The sequence below is a fragment of the Hyperolius riggenbachi genome, chromosome 6, assembly GCF_040937935.1.
Source record: "Hyperolius riggenbachi isolate aHypRig1 chromosome 6, aHypRig1.pri, whole genome shotgun sequence".
In the NCBI taxonomy this organism is placed as follows: Eukaryota; Metazoa; Chordata; class Amphibia; order Anura; family Hyperoliidae; genus Hyperolius; species Hyperolius riggenbachi.
The window spans coordinates 386,177,349-386,200,616 of record NC_090651.1 but is presented as its reverse complement, the minus strand read 5'-3'; the positions used below and the strand labels follow the sequence as shown (position 1 = coordinate 386,200,616).

General features: G+C 46.7%; 1 protein-coding gene across 8 annotated transcripts in view; it reads left to right on the top strand.

Annotated features, from left to right (window-relative positions):
• LOC137521991 (histone-lysine N-methyltransferase PRDM9-like) overlaps positions 1-23,268 on the top strand; it is a 144,604-nt gene that overhangs the window by 66,432 nt on the left and 54,904 nt on the right. For all 8 annotated transcript variants that reach the window (XM_068241983.1, XM_068241982.1, XM_068241981.1 and 5 more), the window contains 4 exons: positions 10,504-10,608; positions 14,729-14,778; positions 18,474-18,642; positions 20,332-20,457. In XM_068241983.1, the coding sequence (XP_068098084.1) occupies positions 10,504-10,608; positions 14,729-14,778; positions 18,474-18,642; positions 20,332-20,457 (450 nt within the window). The remainder of the gene's footprint in view (positions 1-10,503; positions 10,609-14,728; positions 14,779-18,473; positions 18,643-20,331; positions 20,458-23,268) is intronic.

Here is a 23,268-nt window from a genome sequence, read left to right as displayed (position 1 = left end):
GAGCGGGCTGTCATTTAATCTTACTATCGCCGTGCGTTTCAGCTGGTCTTTTCTGCTTCCTGTGACATCACAGGAAGCAGGAAGCCGAGAAGACCAGCTGAAAAGCACGGCAATGGTAAGATTAAATGACAGCCCGCTCCGCTGCGCATTTAACTCTGCAGGTGGGGGGGGCAACGACACTGGGGGGCACATTAGAAGGAAGGGAGGGAGAAATGGCGGCGGTCGTCCATCCCGCATATGCATCCCCAGGGCTGGTGCCTCAATCAGGTTTTTTCTCGCCTCCTCCCCACCCACGGGCACCCTCAGGCTCCCCCCCCCCCCTTTCAGGAGTAAAAGGGAGTAATATTAATATTAATAATATTAATTAAAATAAAAATATTTATTTAAAATAAAAATATAAAAAAAATGTGGTGGGCCGTGACTAGGGGGTGTTGGGGGTGTGGTTAGGGGTGTGGCCTAAGTGTCCTGTTTTCTGTAGTTAAAATGTTGGGAGGTATGCCAATTCTATTCATAATCTGTACATCATAATTAGTGAACGAGGCAATAACTAATTATGATGTACAGATTATGAATTTAATTGAAATTGCGTTTCACAATTTTTGGTGTGAAAGAGCCCATAACAGGAACAGGAAATAAAGGATCAATAAAACCGTTTTCAGACGTAAGTCAGCAATGCTCCTGCCATACGCTCCTCAGTCGCAGTGTAAAGTGGTAGACCAAGTAAACTATTAATATCAAGTAGACGCTGGGCCCGATCCAATTCCCTTTTTCTCCAAAGTCTTCTCTGAGATAAGTTTTCATCTTCTGTTTAAAATAACTTTCAGCACTTGCAACTGAAAAAGTACCTAAAAATAGGTGAAACAGTGCTGTAAGAATTATTTAGAGTATTTTCTTGCATGCTAGGGGCTTAAAACGCATTTTATTGTTAAGATATGAAAATATCAAAATGGGATGTGGACTCTATTGGTGAAAAAGAACTATGATTCAAATACAGGGAATTTTTAGCTAACAGATGCTAAAGAAGATGAGTTGTTCATACAAAGAGGGAAGTCATCTTATTGTCTTGGACCCCACAACTTCAGAGGCTCTCTGCTTGGCTAAGGCTGGTTTCACACCAGGATATTGCGTTTTAGGGGACGTTATGGTCGCATAACGTGCCCCTAACGCAACGCCTGGTGCTCTCTGCTTTGGACGTCAGAGTGAGCCGCGTTGTGCAGCTCACTCTGGCATCCGTGATGCTGTGATGCGCACTCTTGGACGCATGCGGCATCACGTGGTCCCGCCGGCCAATCGCCGCACAGAGCGGCCGCTCCAGGAAGTAAACACTGCACGTCACTGAGTGCAGTGAATATTAATTAGCCATGTGCCTGGCCGCTCTCCGCTCCTCCCCAACGTTACTGAGCATGTGCAAGCAGTCTAACGCGGCTCTGCCGCTTACAAAGTACTGCATGCAGTACGTTATATTATGGCGCAGCGTTACAATGTAACGCAACGTGGGCACTGTGAACAGCCCATTGATTTTTCATTGCTGTGCGGTGGGGTGCGTTACAGGCTGCTCTAACGTGCGCCTGTAACGTCCCACTGTGAAACCAGCCTAAAAGATTAAAATTCAGGCAAGCAAGGTGGGCTCTCTTTTGACTCACTTTGATCTCCATATCACATTCAGAGTGACCTGTTAAAATTCAAAAATGGTTGCCTTATCAGTGATGTTTCTGGTAGTTGATACAGTAGTAGCTCATATTATTTTAGTCGCAAATAACTTGTTAATGCTCCAACTTGATTTGCTAAGATGCATCAAGATTCAAGAATGACTCCTTAAATAACACCGTCAACTTGGAACTGAAGATGTAACCTGCTGATGATTCTTTGTACCTAAGAAACCTTGACTTACTCTTCTTTAGAATTACTGTATATTATGATCATCCTTAGCTGAATATATGGGGGTTACGACGATACTTCAGCTGCTCCAGAGGAACTTTTGATGGCCTAAAGTTTCTCTGGTTTGTAGGCAAAATGTCTTTCCCTGTCCAAATTTTTCTGACTCCAAGACACTGGAAATAAGACATTGGGTTTATTGAGGCCACTACTACTCAAGCCCACTTACACATAGTGGCTGAATATAGTACTGGGCTCTGCCTTTGACACAGGAAACCAGGGTTCAAATCTCGATTCTTGCTGTTCAGTAAGCCAGCATCTAATCGGTAAGGAGTCTTGGGCTAGACTCCCTTACACAGCTACTGTCTATGGAGTGTGCCCTGGTGGCTGCAGCTCTGGCCTAACACTGCTACTGCCTACTGAGTGTGCCCTGGTGGCTGCAGCTCAGGCCTAACACTGCTACTGCCTATAGAGCGCCCCCTAGTGGCTGCAGCGCTGCTCTAACACTGCTACTGCCTATAGAGCACTCCCTAGTGGCTGCAGCTCTGGCCTATCACTGCTAGTGCCTATAGAGCACCCCCTAGTGGCTGCAGCTCTGGTCTAACACTGCTACTGCCTATAGAGTGCCCCCTAGAGACTGCAGCTCTGGCCTAACACTGCTACTGCCTATAGAGCACCCCCTAGTGGCTGCAGCTCTGGCCTAACACTGCTACGGCCTATAGAGCTCCCCCTAGTGGCTACAGCTCTGGCCTAACACTGCTACTGCCTATAGAGCACCCCCTGGTGGCTGCAGCTCTGACCTAACACTGCTACAGCCTATAGAGCACCCCCTAGTGGCTGCAGCTCTGGCCTAACACTGCTACTGCTTATAGAGCTCCCCCTAGTGGCTGCAGCTCTGACCTAACACTGCTACTGCCTATAGAGCACCCTCTAGTGGCTGCAGCTCTGGCCTAACACTGCTACTGCCTATAGAGCGCCCCCTAGTGGCTACAGCTCTGGTGCTTTGAGTCCACCAGGAGAAAAGTGCAATATAAATGTTATTTGTCTTTTGAACTTCAAAGTGGACATACTAGTTTCCAGGACAGCATCAATTATGGAAGTGGTTAACTGTCTCACAAATATGGTCCACTTTATTCCTATGAAAGCACTCTCTCAGCCGCTACTGGTAAATCTTTTATCAGAGAAATCACCAGACTTCACCAAGTATCCAGTGACATCGCAGACTGGGGTACTATTCACATCTACTTTTTGGAAGGTGTTCTGTTGGAAGTTGAACTTTCATCCATCAGTTTCTTCTGGTTATCATCCGAATGATCAGGCTGAAAGGACTAACCAATTCTTAGAACAGGATGGGGAGTTTTTCAGCTGCTTCCTGAGGTGACTGGACTTTCCTTTTATCTACAGCTGATCTATCATCCATTCTCCACTAACCAGTCATTTTCTCAAACCAATGTCATCATTCTCCAACCTTTACCAATTCATCCACCAATTCACAAGTTCACACAGTTCAAGAAAGACTGGGATTCCTGACCTTCAATTCTAAAAATGTTGAAACCTTGTGAGCATGAGCATAATCCATGGTCAAACTTTGTGTGGCTATAAATTGGGCAGAGAACCCAGATTTCATGGTTTGTAATTGGTCTGACTGGCAGCCAGAATTGTTAAGCTATGCTTGTTCTTGATACATTGGGCTTTTCCCTATTCAAGGAGTGGTAAATCCAGTGGTTTTGAGCTTAAATTGCCCTACAACTTCAAGCTACACCCTGAATTCCATGTTTCCTGTTATAAAGTAAGTAAAAATGCTAATTCCAACCTTATCACTACTCTCTGCCCCACTGGCCACTTCAGGATCTCTCCGGCCAATGTGCTGACTGATGCGGCCAATATGGGAAGCACTACGTTTCTGGGCCCTATGTTGGACTTTGGCTGCCCAGAATGTGAAATGACAGGAATCAGCCCAAATCATGCAGAAGGCTTTCTCTAATGTTAAGATCGGCAGCAACAACGGAAGTCCAGGAGCTCCAACAAGCGGACACTGGAGGAGAACTCAGAAGGACATGGAGGAGAGGGGACAGGTGTCCCAGAGCAGCGATAAGCAGACACCACCAGACAGAGGCCAAGAGTGGAAAGGGCAGGTGAGGAGCTAGAGGGGTCATACGAGGACATGGAGAGAGCAGAGGTACAGTGCAGAGAATAGCCAACGCCGCATCATTGCTTCAGGAAGGATTTATTCGAGACTTGGCCAGCTGGGTCCCAAGTCTGAAAAAGTTATTAGCATTCACATATTGGCCATATCAGTTGAGTATATATACTGTACATGACATTCATAAGACTAATAGACTGTCAAGAATTTCTCAAACTGCCAAAACTTTGAAAATGTTTCTGTTTATAACATGAGGCCCTATTAGTATACTCTGTACAATTATGTTCTTTTTATTACAACACTTGGACTTGATAATAGAAAAGGTAGAACATTTATTTTTTAAATCATAAAGTTCACTGCTATGGTTTGTCTGAAACTGATTATCCACTTTTATGGATAAAAATTGATCTCCTGATTTCAGATATACATGTTACTAAGCACTGAAACATCATTCCAGATTACCAGTAATCTGCAAGGCAAAAACACCACCCCATAAAACCATTGAGGTTTTAGTGACATATATTGTTCTTATATGCATTACTACGGGTTACAAATGAAACTCGAAAAATTAAGACTATCATGGAAAAGTCCAAAGTAGTCCAAAGTCCTCTTTTCTGATGAAACCAAGGACCCAGAGTGTGGAGGAAGAACGGAGAGGGACACGATTCAAGATGCTTGAAGTCCAGTGTGAAGTTTCCACAGTCTGTGTTGGTTTGGGGCACTTTGTCATGTGCTGGTGTTGGTCCACTGTGCTTCCGAAGTTAACACAACCATCTACCAGCAGATTTGGAGCACCTCATGATTCCTTCTGCAGATGAGCTTTATGGAAATGCTGACTTCATTTTCCAGCAGGATTTGGCATCTGCCCACACTGCCAAAAGTATCAAAACCTGGTTCAATGACCATGGAATTACTGTGCTTGATTGGGCAGCAAACTCTCCTGACCTGAACCCCATAGAGAATCTATGGGGCATTGCTAAGAGAAAGATGAGACATGAGACCAAAAAATGCAGAAGAGCTGAAGGCTGCTATTGAAGCATCCTGGTCTTCCATAACACCTCAGCAGTGTCACAGGCTGATAGCATCCATGCCACGCCCCACATCCTGGGCTTCCATAACACCTCAGCAGTGCCACAGGCTGATAGCATCCATGCCACGCCCCACATCCTGGGCTTCCATGACACCTCAGCAGTGCCACAGGCTAATAGCATCCATGCCCCGCCCCACATCCTGGGCTTCCATAACACCTCAGCAGTGCCACAGGCTGATAGCATCCATGCCACGCCCCACATCCCGGTGTTCCATAACACCTCAGCAGTGCCATGAGCTGATAGCATCCATGCCACGCCCCACATCCTGGGCTTCCATAACACCTCAGCAGTGCCACAGACTGATAGCATCCATGCCACGCCTCACATCCCGGTGTTCCATAACACCTCAACAGTGCCATGGGCTGATAGCATCCATGCCGTGCCACACATCCTGGTCTTCCATAACACCTCAGCAGTGCCACAGGCTGATAGCATCCATGCCACTCCCCACATCCTGGGCTTACATAACACCTCAGCAGTACCACAGACTGATAGCATCCATGCCACGCCTCACATCCCGGTGTTCCATAACACCTCAGCAGTGCCACAGGCTGATTGCATCCATGCCACGCCCAACATCCTGGGCTTCCATAACACCTCAGCAGTGCCACAGGCTGATAGCATCCATGCCCCGCCCCACATCCTGGGCTTCCATAACACCTCAGCAGTGCCACAGACTGATAGCATCCATGCTACGCCCCACATCCCAGTGTTCCATAACACCTCAGCAGTGCCATGGGCTGATAGCATCCATGCCATGCCACACATCCTGGTCTTCCATAACACCTCAGCAGTGCCACGGGCTGACCACCTCCATGCCACTCCCCACATCCTGGGCTTACATAACACCTCAGCAGTGCCATAGACTGATAGCATCCATGCCACACCCCTCATCCTGGCCTTCCCTGACACCTCAGCAGTGCCACAGGCTGATTGCATCCATGCCACACCCCACATCCTGGTCTTCCATAACACCTCAGCAGTGCCACAGGCTGATTGCATCCATGCCACACCCCACATCCTGTTCTTCCATAACACCTCAGCAGTGCCACAGGCTGATTGCATCCATGCCACACCCCACATCCTGGGCTTCCATAACACCTCTCCTAGTCTGACCCATAACCACTGTCGCCAAATAGGGACTCCTAGAGTCAGGCCACTGCTAGATTATTTTCTGTTACATGGGCTAGGGCGGAGAGCATGCCCCCTGGAATCTAACCACCACGAAAGATGCCAGGTAAAGAAAAGACAAAAGACCCCTACAGATGAATAGAAAGAAAATCCAAGAAAAAGTGAATAACCACTGATCCCACTGATCCCACCTCCAAGGCTATGTCTCAATTCCCATCTTTCTCTTCTGATGGGCTAATACTTCTTTAATGCTTTCCCTGCCCATGGAGAAACCTCCTCATCCTGCCCCTAGTCCAGGCACCGGCAAACTTGGCCCTCCAGCTGGTAAGGAACTACAAGTCCCACAATGCATTTGCCTTTCTGAGTCACGACTGGCTGTCAGACTCCTGCAATGCATTGTGGGACTTGTAGTTCCTCAACAGCTGGAGGGCCAAGTTTGCCCATGCCTGCCCTAGTCCAACCCCCACCACCCTCCGATATTCTTCCGTTTCTCTAAATTCCGTCCACCTCTCCCATCCCCTGTTTTTCCTTCCGTAGATTATACTAGATAGTTCTTCCATCAAGTAGATTTGGTTAATTTCATCGAACTATTCCCTTGCTGCATTAATTAAATGCATCCCCAGTGAACCTCTATACTTTTGAATCCTTTTCCCCATTAGGTGTAACAAGTATTCAGGGCTATCTGATATAGGTATTCCTGCCAGTTCCCATATATAAAGTTTTATACTCTTCCAGAATGTGGTAAGACCCTTACATGTCCACCATATGTGGATGAAGTCCCCCCTTTCTTCCCCACACCTCCAGCATGTGGGACTAATTCCACACATCTTATTTAATCTATCCGGGGTATAGTACCACCTCATTACTAGTTTATAGCCGGACTCCTGTATCCTTGTCGATATTGATGTCCCATATGTCATCCTGATTATCCTCTCCCACTGGGTAGTAGACAGCTCCCTCCCCATATCCTTTTCCCATTTTATTTTGTATTTCGAGCTATGATCTACATCCCCTTCTAGTATTTTATATATTTTTGCAAGAGTTCCCTTTGTTGGTCCGTCAGCTAGGCAGAGCATCTCAAAGTGGGTCAATTCCCTTGAGAGTGTCTCCTTTGTTCCCATTGAGAGGAGGAAGTGCTTAAACTAGATCAAACTCCATATATCTATCCTCCCCGGCTGCATTTGTTCCACTATTTCTCTTTCCTCAAGCAATTTTCCATTTCTAATCAAGGAGCGTATTTGTAACCTTCTTCCCAACCTCCATTCTCCGTAACTTCCCTTTTGGCATCCCGGAGGAAACTTAAGATTTCCTAATATTGGCATCAAAGGGGAGGGGCTCATAGTCATGTCCTTTCTACTACTTACCTTATAAAAAATTCTTAAGGTGTGTTCCACCAATGTTCCTGGAATTCGATATATACTTGGAATACAGGGCAACCATAAGGCATCTCTCAGCTCACCCTCAAATAAATCATTTTCCATAGAGACCCACTGCTTAGACTTTTCATTTCTATTCCAGTCAACCACCCTGGTGCAGACAACCGCTTAGTAGTATCTTAGGGGATCGGGTACCGCTAGCCCTCCTTTATCTTTTGACTGCGTAATAAATGTAAATTTCAGCCTTGCCCTTCTAGCTTGTCATACAAACCTTGCGAACACTCTCCTAACTTCATCCAAATAACTTCTGGGTAGGGGAACAGGAAGGGCCTGGAAGACATATAACAGCCTCATGATGTTCATTTTAAGGACATTATTCCTACAAAACCACGAGAGTCTTAGCTTTGCCCATTTATCTAAATCCCTTAGGAGCGGGTAATAGTTTAATCTCATGATTACCTGTGTACCCAGGTATCCTAGGGAATCTTTTACCCACCTAAATGGAAAATTTGCCTTCAGATGTTCCACCTCCTCCTCCTTCAACCCTATACTTAAAGGGAACCAGAGACGAAGCACCCTTGTGTATTTTACCATATATATCAGTGGGAACATTAGAGAAAACACCTACCCTGCTCTCTGTTTCATCTGTTTCATCCTCACTGCTAAAAGTGTCTGTTATCAGCTGTGATAAGAATCCCGAACTGAGCATTCAGTCTGGCTTTGCAGGGAATAATTATAGCTGAGTCATTATAGCAGAGCCACAAGGGGGCAGGCTTGGGCTAGAAAAGACACCAGAGAAGACTGACTCAGCTATAATCATTCCGTAGCAAAGCTAGACTGAGTGCTCAGTCGGGCATTCTTATCAGAGGTGATAACAGTCAGATTAAACAGAGAACAATGAAGCAAAGAGCAGATTAGGTGTTTACTGTCATGTTCCCACTGATTTATAAGGTAAAATACAAGAGAGTGCTTCATCTATGGTTCTCTTTAATGCCTCACACTTATCCCAATTAATCTTAAGGTTAGAGATTCTCCTGAATTCAGCAAATGCATTCAGGAGATTGGGCAATGCTATCCTGGGGTTTGTCAAGTAGAATAGCAGATCATCTGCATATGCTGCTATCTTGTGCTCCGATGAGCCTCTTTATCCCTGATATATCTACATTAATTCGAACTCCCCTCAGAAAGGGCTCTAAGGTTAGGGCAAATACCAAATACCAGAGGGCAACCCTGACGGGTTCCGTTTGTTATCTCTAGGGGACTAGATAGCATTCCATTTACTTTAACTTTAGCTGCCAAGTCCTTATACATAGATAATATCCAGGCTCTCATGTTCTCTCCCAGTCCAATATGTTCTAACACCACTTTAATATATACCCACCTGACCCTGTCGAACGCTTTTTCCGCATCCGTGGATAGCAATACGACAGGGCCAGGTGTGAATTCTGCCCACTGGATTATATCTACCGACCTGAGTGTGTTATCCCAGGCCTCCCTCCCCTGTATAAATCCCACCTGATCAAAATGAACCAATTCGCCTAGTAGGGGAGATAACCTGTTTGCAGGATTTTTGCCAAGACCTTCAGGTCAATGTTTATTAAAGAGATGGGCCTATACCCTGTACATGATGTGGGGTCCTTCCCTTGACAGATATGTCCGACATCAAGGAATCCCATCCAAGTTTACCTTCTAGGTTATCTTTTGCTTCAATAGAGTTTAAAGCTTTCACCCAGTGTGGTTTAAGGATCTCCCCAAACCTTTTATAGTATTCGAGGGTATAGCCATCTGGGCCTGGCACCTTTCCCCTTGGCATTTCCCCACAGTCCTGAATAATTCCTCCACCGTTATCTCCTTTTCCATATTATCTGCATCCACAAAATGCAATGTTCCCATGCCTGAAGCTGTCACATAGTCCTCCATGCCCGCCCCTCCACCCCCCCACTGTACACTCCTCAATCCCATATAATTTGGAGTAATACTTACGAAACATCCTACACAGGGACTCGTTCCTATGGTGCTTCTGCCTCTTATTGTCACAGAAGAAGGGAATATAATTTGCCATCTGTTGCTGCTTCAATTGTCTTGCCAATAGTTTACTCCCCTTATTTCCAAACTCATAGAAGTTCCTCTTACATCTTGCTGCGACTCTTTTCTCAGCAATGACTGGTTCAGCTTCCAATTCCAGGGGCCCCCCTCCTTTTGTATAAATCCCACATTAAGGGTAATAGGGGAGTAGTCCAAAATCACCGTTGATTCTATCCCTGTCTCAATCTCATTTGAGAGAAGATTATGTGAAATAAGGAAGTAATCCAATCTAGAATAAGACCTATGTGGAGGCGAGTAATATGGATCATCTTTTAAGGATGGGTGTTGGATTCGCCATATATCCACCAACTGGCGGTTACCAATTTCTCTTTTGACCCTTTGATGAGCTCTTCTAGTGAGGGAGGATCTCCCTGTGGACGAATCCATCTGGGGATCCATTACACAATTTAGGTCACCCGCTACTACTATTGATCCTTCTGTGAACTCGTCCAATTTACCCAAAAACTGATTCATGAACCCCACTTGGCCCGAATTGGAGGCATATACTACTCCCAGTGTCACCCTTCTAGCATTAAATAGGCCCTTTATTAATAGATATCTTCCCTGTCCATCTTTAATAACCTCTAATCATCACAATTATAACAAATAAAGGCTTGAAATATCTCACTTTGCATGTAATGAGTCTATTTCATAGATTAGTTTCACCTTTAGGTTGCATTTCACCTGTATATGTCATGCCATATACGGTATATATGGCTTCATATAGGCCAACCTTAGTTATGTACTCTTTTGGTAATATATATGTGTGTGGTTTTTTTTTTTATTTCACAAAACTGTTTAGGTTTTAAAGCTCCAAAGCCAGTCTTTATGACAAAACAGCGACTTATAGAGCCTAAACCGTATAGTTCTGAAGACTCAGATGAAGAATGGACACCAAAGCTTGAAGGTAAACATAGCTTTATCTCTCACATGTAGTCAGGGGCATAACAATCCTGGCTGCAATGGATGCAGCCGCAGGGGAGCCATATACCTGTCTATACTGGGGCACCTATACCTGTCTATACTGGGGGCACCTATACCTGTCTATACTAGGGTCACCTATACCTGTCCATACTGGGAGCACCTATACCTGTCTATACTGGGGGCACCTATACCTGTCTATACTGGGGTCACCTATACCTGTCTATACTGGGGGCACCTATACCTGTCCATACTGGGAGCACCTATACCTGTCTATACTGGGGGCACCTATACCTGTCTATACTGGGGGTATCTATACCTGTCTATACTGGGGGCACCTATACCTGTCTATACTGGGGTCACCTATACCTGTCCATACTGGGAGCACCTATACCTGTCTATACTGGGGGCACCTATACCTGTCTATACTGGGGGTATCTATACCTGTCTATACTGGGGTCACCTATACCTGTCCATACTGGGAGCACCTATACCTGTCTATACTGGGGGCATCTATGCCTGGCTATACTGGGGGGCACCTATACCTGTCTATACTTGGGTCACCTATACCTGTCCATACTGGGAGCACCTATACCTGTCTATACTGGGGGCACCTATACCTGTCTATACTGGGGGGTATCTATACCTGTCTATACTGGGGTCACCTATACCTGTCCATACTGGGAGCACCTATACCTGTCTATACTGGGGGCACCTATACCTGTCTATACTGGGGGTATCTATACCTGTCTATACTGGAGTCACCTATACCTGTCCATACTGGGAGCACCTATACCTGTCTATACTGGGGGCACCTATACCTGTCTATACTGGGGGAACCTATAGCTGTCCATACTGGGAGCACCTATACCTGTCTATACTGGGGGCACCTATACCTGTCTATACTGGGGGTATCTATACCTGTCTATACTGGGGTCACCTTTACCTGTCCATACTGGGAGCACCTATACCTGTCTATACTGGGGGCATCTATACCTGTCTATACTGGGGGAACCTATAGATGTCTATACTGGGGGAACCTATGCCTGGCTATACTGGGGGCATCTATGCCTGTCTATACTGGGGGCACCTATACCTGTCTATACTGGGGGCACCTATACCTGTCTATACTGGGGTCACCTATACCTGTCCATACTGGGGGCACCTATACCTGTCTATACTGGGGGCACCTATACCTGTCTATACTGGGGGCACCTATACCTGTCTATACTGGGGTCACCTATACCTGTCCATACTGGGAGCACCTATACCTGTCTATACTGGGGGAACCTATACCTGTCTATACTGGGGGCACCTATACCTGTCTATACTGGGAGCACCTATACCTGTCTATACTGGGAGCACATATACCTGTCTATACTGGGGGAACCTATAGCTGTCTCTACTGCAGGCATCTATAGCTGTCTATACTTGGATCACCTATACCTGTCCATATTGGAAGCACCTATACCTGGCTATACTGGGGGCACCTATACCTGTCTATACTGGGAGCACCTATACCTGTCTATACTGGGAGCACATATACCTGTCTATACTGGGGGAACCTATACCTGTCTATACTGGGAGCACCTATACCTGTCTATACTGGGGGAACCTATAGCTGTCCATACTGGGAGCACCTATACCTGGCTATACTGGGGGCACCTATACCTGTCTATACTGGGAGCACTTATACCTGTCTATACTGGGAGCACATATACCTGTCTATACTGGGGGAACCTATAGCTGTCTCTACTGCAGGCATCTATAGCTGTCTATACTTGGATCACCTATACCTGTCCATATTGGAAGCACCTATACCTGTCTATACTGGGGGCATCTATGCCTGGCTATACTGGGGGGCACCTATACCTGTCTATACTTGGGTCACCTATACCTGTCCATACTGGGAGCATCTATACCTGTCTATACTGGGGGCACCTATACCTGTCTATACTGGGGGAACCTATAGACTTCTATACTGGGGTCATCTATGCCTGGCTATACTGGAGGAACCTATACCTGTCTATACTGGGAGCACATATACCTGTCTATACTGGGGGAACCTATACCTGTCTATACTGGGAGCACCTATACCTGTCTATACTGGGGGAACCTATAGCTGTCCATACTGGGAGCACCTATACCTGGCTATACTGGGGGCACCTATACCTGTCTATACTGGGAGCACCTATACCTGTCTATACTGGGAGCACATATACCTGTCTATACTGGGGGAACCTATAGCTGTCTCTACTGCAGGCATCTATAGCTGTCTATACTTAGATCACCTATACCTGTCCATATTGGAAGCACCTATACCTGTCTATACTGGGGGCATCTATGCCTGGCTATACTGGGGGGCACCTATACCTGTCTATACTTGGGTCACCTATACCTGTCCATACTGGGAGCATCTATACCTGTCTATACTGGGGGCACCTATACCTGTCTATACTGGGGGAACCTATAGACTTCTATACTGGGGTCATCTATGCCTGGCTATACTGGAGGAACCTATACCTGTCTATACTGGGGGCACCTATACCTGGCTATCTATACTGGAGGTACCTATACCTGGCTAGCTATACTGGAGGCACCTATACCTGGCTACCTGTACGGGGGGCACCTATACCTGTCTATACTGGGGGAACCTATACCTGTCTATACTGGGAGCACCTATACCTGTCTATACTGGGAGCACATATACCTGTCTATACTGGGGGAACCTATAGCTGTCTCTACTGCAGGCATCTATAGCTGTCTATACTTGGATCACCTATACCTGTCCATATTGGAAGCACCTATACCTGGCTATACTGGGGGCACCTATACCTGTCTATACTGGGAGCACCTATACCTGTCTATACTGGGAGCACATATACCTGTCTATACTGGGGGAACCTATACCTGTCTATACTGGGGGAACCTATAGACTTCTATACTGGGGTCATCTATGCCTGGCTATACTGGAGGAACCTATACCTGTCTATACTGGGAGCACATATACCTGTCTATACTGGGGGAACCTATACCTGTCTATACTGGGAGCACCTATACCTGTCTATACTGGGGGAACCTATAGCTGTCCATACTGGGAGCACCTATACCTGGCTATACTGGGGGCACCTATACCTGTCTATACTGGGAGCACCTATACCTGTCTATACTGGGAGCACATATACCTGTCTATACTGGGGGAACCTATAGCTGTCTCTACTACAGGCATCTATAGCTGTCTATACTTAGATCACCTATACCTGTCCATATTGGAAGCACCTATACCTGTCTATACTGGGGGCATCTATGCCTGGCTATACTGGGGGGCACCTATACCTGTCTATACTTGGGTCACCTATACCTGTCCATACTGGGAGCATCTATACCTGTCTATACTGGGGGCACCTATACCTGTCTATACTGGGGGAACCTATAGACTTCTATACTGGGGTCATCTATGCCTGGCTATACTGGAGGAACCTATACCTGTCTATACTGGGGGCACCTATACCTGGCTATCTATACTGGAGGTACCTATACCTGGCTAGCTATACTGGAGGCACCTATACCTGGCTACCTGTACGGGGGGCACCTATACCTGTCTATACTGGGGGAACCTATACCTGTCTATACTGGGGTCACCTATACCTGTCCATACTGGGAGCACCTATTCCTGTCTATACTGGGGGCACCTATACCTGTCTATACTGGGGGAACCTATAGACTTCTATACTGGGGTCATCTATGCCTGGCTATACTGGAGGAACCTATACCTGTCTATACTGGGGGCACCTATACCTGTCTATACTGGGGACACCTTTAGCTGTCTACACTGGGGGCAGCTATGACCGGCTATACTGGGGGCACCTCTACCTGACTATACTGGGGGCATCTATGTCTGGCTATACTGGGGGCATCTATGTCTGGCTATACTGGGGGCACTTATACCTGGCATTACTGGGGGCACCTATACCCGGGGTGGGAGGGCTAGGGGGGACTATACCAAGTTTTTTAGGGGGGCCCAGTGATTTCTAGTTACGCCTCTGTTTGTGATTATTAATGGCAGCAATTTTTTAACCACACTCTTGTATTGTTTGGCATTGCAGCCGCTAAACAAAACAAAAGAGACCATCATATGACAGCAGCAAAATGGAAGGTAAGGCAAAAAAAAAATAAAAATGTTATATCACCCATCATGTTTTGATTACAAAAGATGTTTAAAATTACACCAAATATAAGCAGGAATGATGATGCTTCAGGCAGCACGGTGGTGTAGTGGTTAGCACTATCGCCATGCAAAGCTGGGTCCCCAGCTCAAATCCCAGATTCCCAGCTACCTGCACAGAGTTTGTACGTTCTTCCCATGTCTGCGTGGGCTTCCCCTGGGCACTCCGTTTTTTTCCCACATCCCTAAAACATACCGTTAATTGGCTTCCCCTTAAAAATAAAAAAAATGGCTCTATGCATGTGATTATGGTAGGATTTGATTGTGAGCTCCTCTGAGGACAGTTAGTGACATGACTATGTACTCTGTATAGTGCTGCAGGAGATGTCAGTGCTATATAAATACATAATAATAATATGGTAGGCCATTAGACTATGACTATGGTAGGATTAGCTTGTGAGATCCTCTGAGGACAGTCAGTGACATGACTACGTACTCTGTAAAGTGCTGCAGAAGATGTCAGTGCTATATAAATACATAATAATAATATGGTAGGACATTACACTATGACTATGGTAGGATTAGAGTGTGAGCTCCTCTGAGCACAGTCAGTGACATGACTATGTACTGTGTAATGTGCTGCAGAGGATGTCAGTGCTATATAAATATATAATAATATGGGAGGACATTAGACTATGACTATGGTAGGATTAGAGTGTAAGCTCCTCTGAGCACAGTCAGTGACATGACTATGTACTCTGTAAAGTGCTGCAGAAGATGTCAGTGCTATATAAATACATAATAATAATATTAGGACATTACACTATGACTGTGGTAGGATTAGAGTGTGAGCTCCTCTGAGGACAGTCAGTGACACGACTATGTACTCTGTAATGTGCTGAAGGAGATGTCAGTGCTATATAAATACATAATAATAATATGGTAGGACATTAGACTATGACTATGGTAGGATTAGATAGTGAGCTCCTCTGAGGACAGTCAGCGACATGACTATGTACTCTGTAAAGTGCTGCAGAAGATGTCAGTGCTATATAAATACATAATAATAATATGGTAGGACATTTGACTATGACTATGGTAGGATTAGAGTGTGAGCTCCTCTGAGGACAGTCAGTGACATGACTATGTACTCTGTAATGTGCTGCAGGAGATGCCAGTGCTATATAAATACATAATAATATTATGGTAGGACATTAGACTATGACTATGGTAGGATTAGATTGTGAGCTCCTCTGAGGACAGTCAGTGACATGACTATGTACTCTGTAATGTGCTGCAGAAGATGTCAGTGCTATATAAATACATAATAATAATATGGTAGGACATTAGACTATGGTAGGATTAGATTGTGAGCTCCTCTGAGGACAGTTAGTGACATGACTATGTATTCTGTAATGTGCTGCAGAAGATGTCAGTGCTATATAAATACATAATAATAATATGGTAGTACATTAGGCTATGACTATGGTAGGATTAGAGTGTGAGCTCCTCTGAGGACAGTCAGTGACATGACTATGTACTCTGTAATGTGCTGCAGAAGATGTCAGTGCTATATAAATACATAATAATAATATGGTAGGACATTAGACTATGGTTGGATTAGATTGTGAGCTCCTCTGAGGACAGTCAGTGACATGACTATGTATTCTGTAATGTGCTGCAGAAGATGTCAGTGCTATATAAATACATAATTATAATATGGTAGGACATTAGACTATGATTATGGTAGGATTAGAGTGTGAGCTCCTCTGAGGACAGTCAGTGACATGACTATGTACTCTGTAAAGTGCTGCAGGAGATGTCAGTGCTATATAAATACATAATAATAATATGGTAGGGCATTAGACTATGACTATGGTAGGGGGTAGATTGTGAGCTCCTCTGAGGACAGTCAGTGACATGACTATGTACTCTGTAATGTGCTGCAGCAGATGTCAGTGCTATATAAATACATAATAATAATATGGTAGGACATTAGGCTATGACTATGGTAGGATTAGAGTGTGAGCTCCTCTGAGGACAGTCAGTGACATGACTGTGTACTCTGTACAGTGCTGCAGAGGATGTCAGTGCTATACAAATACATAATAATAATAATAATAATAATAATAATAATATGGGAGGACATTAGACTATGACTATGGCCGGATTAGAGTGTGAGTCTGCTATCAGAAAGTAGAGAGAGCGGTGCTGGAGATATAGAAGACGACGGGGAGCTTCATTGCAGGGAATCTGGAAGAGGTGAGCCCATGTTCCCTGACTGTGCTACTTTCTGGAGGGGGGAGCAGTGAAAACGGGCCCGAGGTGAGGGAGGGGGGAGCAGTGAAGGCGGGCCCGAGGTGAGGGAGGGGGAGCAGTGAAGGCGGGCCCGAGGTGAGGGAGGGGGGAGCAGTGAAGGCGGGCCTGAGGTGAGGGAGGGGGGAGCAGTGAAGGCGGGCCCGAGGTGAGGGAGGGGGGAGCAGTGAAGGCGGGCCCCGAGGTGAGGGAGGGGGGAGCAGTGAAGGCGGGCCCGAGGTGAGGGAGGGGGGAGCAGTGAAGGCGGGCCCGGGGTAAGGGAGGGGGAGCAGTGAAGGCGGGCCTGAGGTGAGGGAGGGGGGAGCAGCGAAGGCGGGCCCGAGGTAAGGGAGGGGGGAGCAGTGAAGGCGGGCCCGAGGTGACAGAGGGGGGAAGTGAAGGCGGGCCCAAGGTGAGGGAGGGGGGAGCAGTGACGGCGGGCCCAAGGTGAGGGAGGGGGGAGCAGTGAAGGCGGGCCTTAGGTAAGGGAGGGGGGAGCAGTGAAGGCGGGCCCGAGGTGAGGGAGGGGGGAGCAGTGAAGGCGGGCCCGAGGTGAGGGAGTTGGGAGCAGTGAAGGCGGGCCTGAGGTGAGGGAGGGGGGAGCAGTGAAGGCGGGCCCGAGGTGAGGTAGTGGGTAGTCGGCACCCCTCCCTGCCGCTGTGTGTGCCCGCTGCTCCCTGATCCTGCACTACACCCCCCTCCTGATCTGTGCCCCAGACGGTCACCCGCCTCGCCCGCCCCTAAAAACGGCCCTGCACTGCTGACCTTGTGGAAAATGCACATATTATAAGTGGGAGTGTCGGAGTGGACCTAGTCAGATACATCATCTATAAGCGTTATAACAAATACATAACACATCATAACAAATACATGTAACGCATGCTTGTCACAAAGTGAATAGTGTGAATGAAGCCTGAATAATTCTACATCTAGACTCTAGTGGGCAAACTACGGCCCTCAGCCATTTGTTTTGTTTTTCACTTCCTCTTCTCCTCTCTCCCTCCCTATGCAGAGTTTCAAGTGGAGCATAACAGGCTCACCTGATTGCATTTTCCAGCTCCATCCTCCATGGCTACAGCGGCGTCATGTGACCTGCTGCCAGTACATGCCAGTGGATCACATGAAGAGAGACATGCTGTGGCCAAAGAGATTGGCACTGGAATCTGTGATCGGGTGAGATGGTAATTTACAACCCGCTCGCATCTCTGCATATGGAGGGAGAGAGGACAGAAGGCACTAAGGCCATTGCATCGGAGCAGGGGCTGCTAATACTGGCTACCTACACTGGTATGGTCCACCTGTCAAATGTAAAATCTCTTTGTGGCAAACAAAATAAAAAAGCTTGCCCCACCCCTTTTCTAAACTTTTATAAGTGTTTCTTTATTTTCCAGAAGTTCTTTTCAAGGTTTGATGAAGACCCCGGAGGGAGCTCCAGCTCTTCTAAAGAGAAAACTGCTAAACAGAATTTTAAGGAGTCCACCAAAGAAGAAGAATGCCCAACGTTAGTTAATGATGCTTCAAAATGTAAAGCTGAAGGACGTTCCAGTAGTGACTTAGCAGGTACTTATAATAATTAAAGTGAAACCTTGATGTTTGCTGTTCTCTGGTACACACACAACCATTCCGTAAACATTTGACACATATTTTATTGAGAATCTAGAACTCTGAAGGTGGCCAGTAATGGTGCGATTTTTATCAAAAGATCATATTTGCGATAAGATCATTCAGATCACAAGAAACTATTGTATTTAATCGATCTACAGTATTAAAGAAACCAAACTATGTCTGATTTCAAGACAGCTATGTCTGATCGCAAGACCAAACCTCCCGACTTTTAGAGAAGAGAAAAAGGGACACTTAGGCCATACCCCTGTCACACCCCTAACCACGCCCCCAGTACACCCCTAGTCATGCATACCAATAAGATTTTTATAAGAAAAATATATTGTTTTATAATTCAAACCACACTGGTCCTTTACATCCTGGCTCATCTTCCTTCATATTATTAGAAAATAATACATATATTAATTTAAAGGACGGTAATAAAGTTTAGAATCAAATTAAACATATTTTTCAGTAGAAAAATACATATCTTTACATAGATCTGTACATCGGTCCAGAAAGAAGGACAAATGAGGAAGAAAGACAGACAGAGCTATTTGGTTCCCAAAGAGGGACTGTCCCTCCGAAAGAGGGACAGTTGGGAGCTATGCTCAATACAGCTATGCCTACCCCCTTGCCCCCGCAAACAGGGACGGATTTGTACTCTTTACCACCCAAGGTCCACTGTCACCAGCCGCCCCCCTTCAGTATAGGTAGCCAGATGACCCCTCCCCTTCCCTCTAGCATATGTAGCCAGATGACTCCTACCCCTTTCCCTCGAGTATAGGTAGTGAGATGACCCCTCCCCCTTCCCTCTAGTATAAGTAGCCAGATGACCCCTCCCCCCTTCTCTTAAGTATAGGTGGCATGATGACCCCCTCCACTATAGGTAGACGCCGCTGTTCAACTTTCCCTCCAACCAGCATCTCTCACATGTGACCCGCTGGCATCTTACCAGCAAATCACAAAATAAGAATCAAGTGACTAACTGGTAACATGTCAGTGAGTCACAAGCGAGGGACAGATGCATAACGCCAGCTGATGGAGACATAGGCGAAGAGGAAAAGTCTACGCTGGAGATGAGTGGGGATGTGAGTGACTGGCAGCTGATTTTCCACTTTCTCTACTTGCAACCTTGCAATGCTGCCTGAATTCGTAGCCACCCGCCACAACGTCAACATACACAGAGAGCAGGGCGACCATTGTACAGAAGGCTGGCATGAGAGTACCATGATCAGGCACTCATTAGATCTCCCTGCACTGCATTTGCAAGATTGTAAATTCTGCACCAGTTTAGCCTGCTGCCCACCCGCCCTTGCTCCTGTGAGGCCCTGGGCCATGGCCTAGGTGGCCTTGGCCTAAATCCGGCTCTGCCCGCAAACACAGGTATACCCCTGCTTTCCTGATAGCTACATGGCAGTCTGATAGTTACAGGGGTCCCCACTCCCCAGTAACCCAGTAATAACATATTTGTGTCAGGATTTCAGCTTTAAATGATAGCAATGTAAAACCATGGAAGCTATTGTTGGTTTATGGAGGCCTGACATCTACCCTTGTTCATATACGTCTGCTATTGGGGCCATCAGACAGGAAAACAGGAAAATACAGTTTTGTTTGGTGTGTGAATTCATTATTTAATTTATTTAGCTTCTAGGAAATCCTATTCAGCAGGTGAAAACATGAAAGAAGATTGCAGCAGAACATACAGCCTTAGAAACAGAAAAAGAATGATGTACACAGAAGTGAATGACCTGCAGGACGACGACTACCTCTGTATGTTTATTCACCTTGATATATTTGAATTGCATTAAATAAAACTGTTACGGTATAATTATTGTTGTTAAAGTGAAATTATAACTACTCTTAGTTACATAAAAGAACATTTGAAAGCATTCCCAAGTATTCCCTGTGTGTAAAATAATTGTGACGATGAGTGCCACACCTCAGATGTCTGATTATTGGTGATCTGCGGAATCACCAAGAATGCAGATGCTATACCCGATTATGTGTGATCCGCAGAATCACCAATAATGCCAGTATAGCAAGACTGAGAGCAGAAAGTGTAGTGATTGGTGTAACCGTAACTATAATGCTTTCATGAGACCTCACCAGAGGGGCTGGTGAGGTCTAAACAGTACACTGAGGGTGTACTAACGTACAGCCTCCAGCAAGCTGGAGGAACAATACTAAAGAGGCTGAATCTCCCGAGGAACGGGCGATTCAGACTATACTGCAGCCTACGAGACACAGCAATACCAAAACGACAGGTACCTATTGAGCAGGTAATTAGGGCTAAACTATAGCCTAGCAGAGCTGCTAACTAGCGGAGCTGGCGTAGTTAACACCTCACCAGTGGCGAGCGCCCACTGGCGAGTAGAATGGTCAGACAGGCAAGGTTCGGCAACAGAGAGATAAGTATCAGTACAGAATCGTGAGACAAGAGAGTAAACGGTAATCAGGCCGAGTTCAGCAACAGGTCGGCAGATAGGCGAAAGTACACGATCAGAGGGCAGGATCAAAGTCAGAGATAATAGTCAAGAGTCATACACAGGAGATCAATACAGTAGTAATATCCTAGTCTGGGTGTGCAATCCGTGGCATCAACACCCGGGAACTAGCCTACAATAAACAATAACAAATCAGCAATATCCTAGACCTGGGGGTGAAGTCCTTGGTCTCAACCCCCCGGAACTGGTCTAACGTATAACAGAGCAATGACACAACAATCCTGAGCTTGGGGGTGAGGTCCTTGGTCTCAACCCCCCGGGACTAGCCTAAAGTATAACAGAATAATAACACAACGATCCTAAGCTTTGGGGTGAGGTCCCTGGTCTCAACCCCCTGGGACTGATCTAAAGCATAACACAACTATGACACAGAATCCTAAGATTGGTCTGAGCGCTGACACCCAAGCGTTCACGACAACAGACAGCGCCAGACTGAAGCCCAAAGGCTTAAGAAGCAGAGGAGACCTCACTGGCACGCCCCCAGCAGCCAGCCGATCCGGGGCGTCGTGCGTCTCCTCTGCCATCAGCTGACCAGCAGGTCAGCTGACGATCCTTCTCCCTGCACAAAGGTGCTGTCTACGCGCGCGCCCGCGCGAGACAGCGTCCCTGCAAGCAACAGTCAGTTCCGTCCCCGGCGTCCTAGACGCCGGAGAGACGGGCAGGGGGCCAGAGGCAGCCGCGGTGGCGATGCCGTCCGCCGCGGCTGCGCTCTTTACAATAATGTATTCTTTCTGCAGAGAGCAGTACAGGCTTGCTTATCTCTGGTCATCTACAAATGTAATATTTGCCAGCTGATGCTCTCCGAGGAGTGTCTTCACTCTACCCCCTTCCTTTTCTGCTGAAGTGACTCAGCTGTAGGGATGGCCTGCAGTTCACATCGGTGGAAAGTTCACAGTGAACATTCGCTGTTCACATTTACTGCAAACTTTACACAAAATTTGTGTTTGCCCCTCACTTAACCTTCCTGGCGTTCTGATTCCCGCGGCCGGGAACATTTTTTGCACTTTTTTTTTATTGGTGATCTGCGCTAGCTACATGATTGGGGGAATCATGTGGCGTCCCTCCCACCCCTCCGATCGCCGCCGGCGCAATGGCCCGTCCGGAAATCCTGTTCTGAACGGGATTTCCTGGAGGGCTTTACCCGTCGCGCCGTCATCGACGTCGGCAACGTCGTGACGTCTCAGGAAGACCCGATCCACCCCTCAGCGCTGCCTGGCACTGATTGGCCAGGCAGTGCACGGGGTCTTGGCTGGGGGGGCACTGTATCGCGGCGGGTAGCGGCGGATCGGCGGCGGGCGGCGGCGATCGGGTAAGGCACGCAGCAAGCAAAGTGCCAAGCTGACAACCCCCACCCCTTATAAAAGAAACAAACCTGGAAGCCATTTAACAGTCTGCCAGGAGTGTAGAGAGGGCTGTGCTGCTGATTGAGGGGCAGATAGATAGCAGTTTTATGCGATCCAGTGCTGTCTAGCTGCTCTCATAGGTGTTCTGCTCCTTGTAGTTTACCAGCTAGGGACCCCAAAAGTCCTCTTGAGGACTGAGCCTGCTGTAACGGTATGTTTGTTGTTGTAGTTTGCGGTGGTGTGGTGTGTAGCTTGTATACACTACCTATGTAGTATAGGGGAGTGTGTGGGTGCATCACTGTTACAGCCCATCATTGTGCTAAATAAAATCCCGTGGACAAAACCCAGGGAGCGCTTCCTTGTAGAAGCAGAGCTTTGGGCTGTAGCTCTGCCTCCACTCGTGTCAATTGATTGGCCCAATAGGCTGCCTGTCAAGTTTCCTGTCAAGTGACAGGCAGCTTATTGGGCCAATCAAAGTGTGGGGATAATGTCCTTTACAGTGATTGGACCCGCAGGGGCTCAGGGCAGGATGAGTGGAGCTCTTGTCATTGCCAATTAGCAGGCATAAGTTTGTAGCACTCGCTATCTGATAAGGCGTGTTAATGCTGATAAGGCATGTGAACTCTGATAAGGTGTGATAACTCTGATAAGGCACGCTATTTGTTAGAGTGAATCAACCCCAATGTGTGGGAATGCTTTCAAATGTTATTTTTTGTAACTAAAAGTAGTTACTG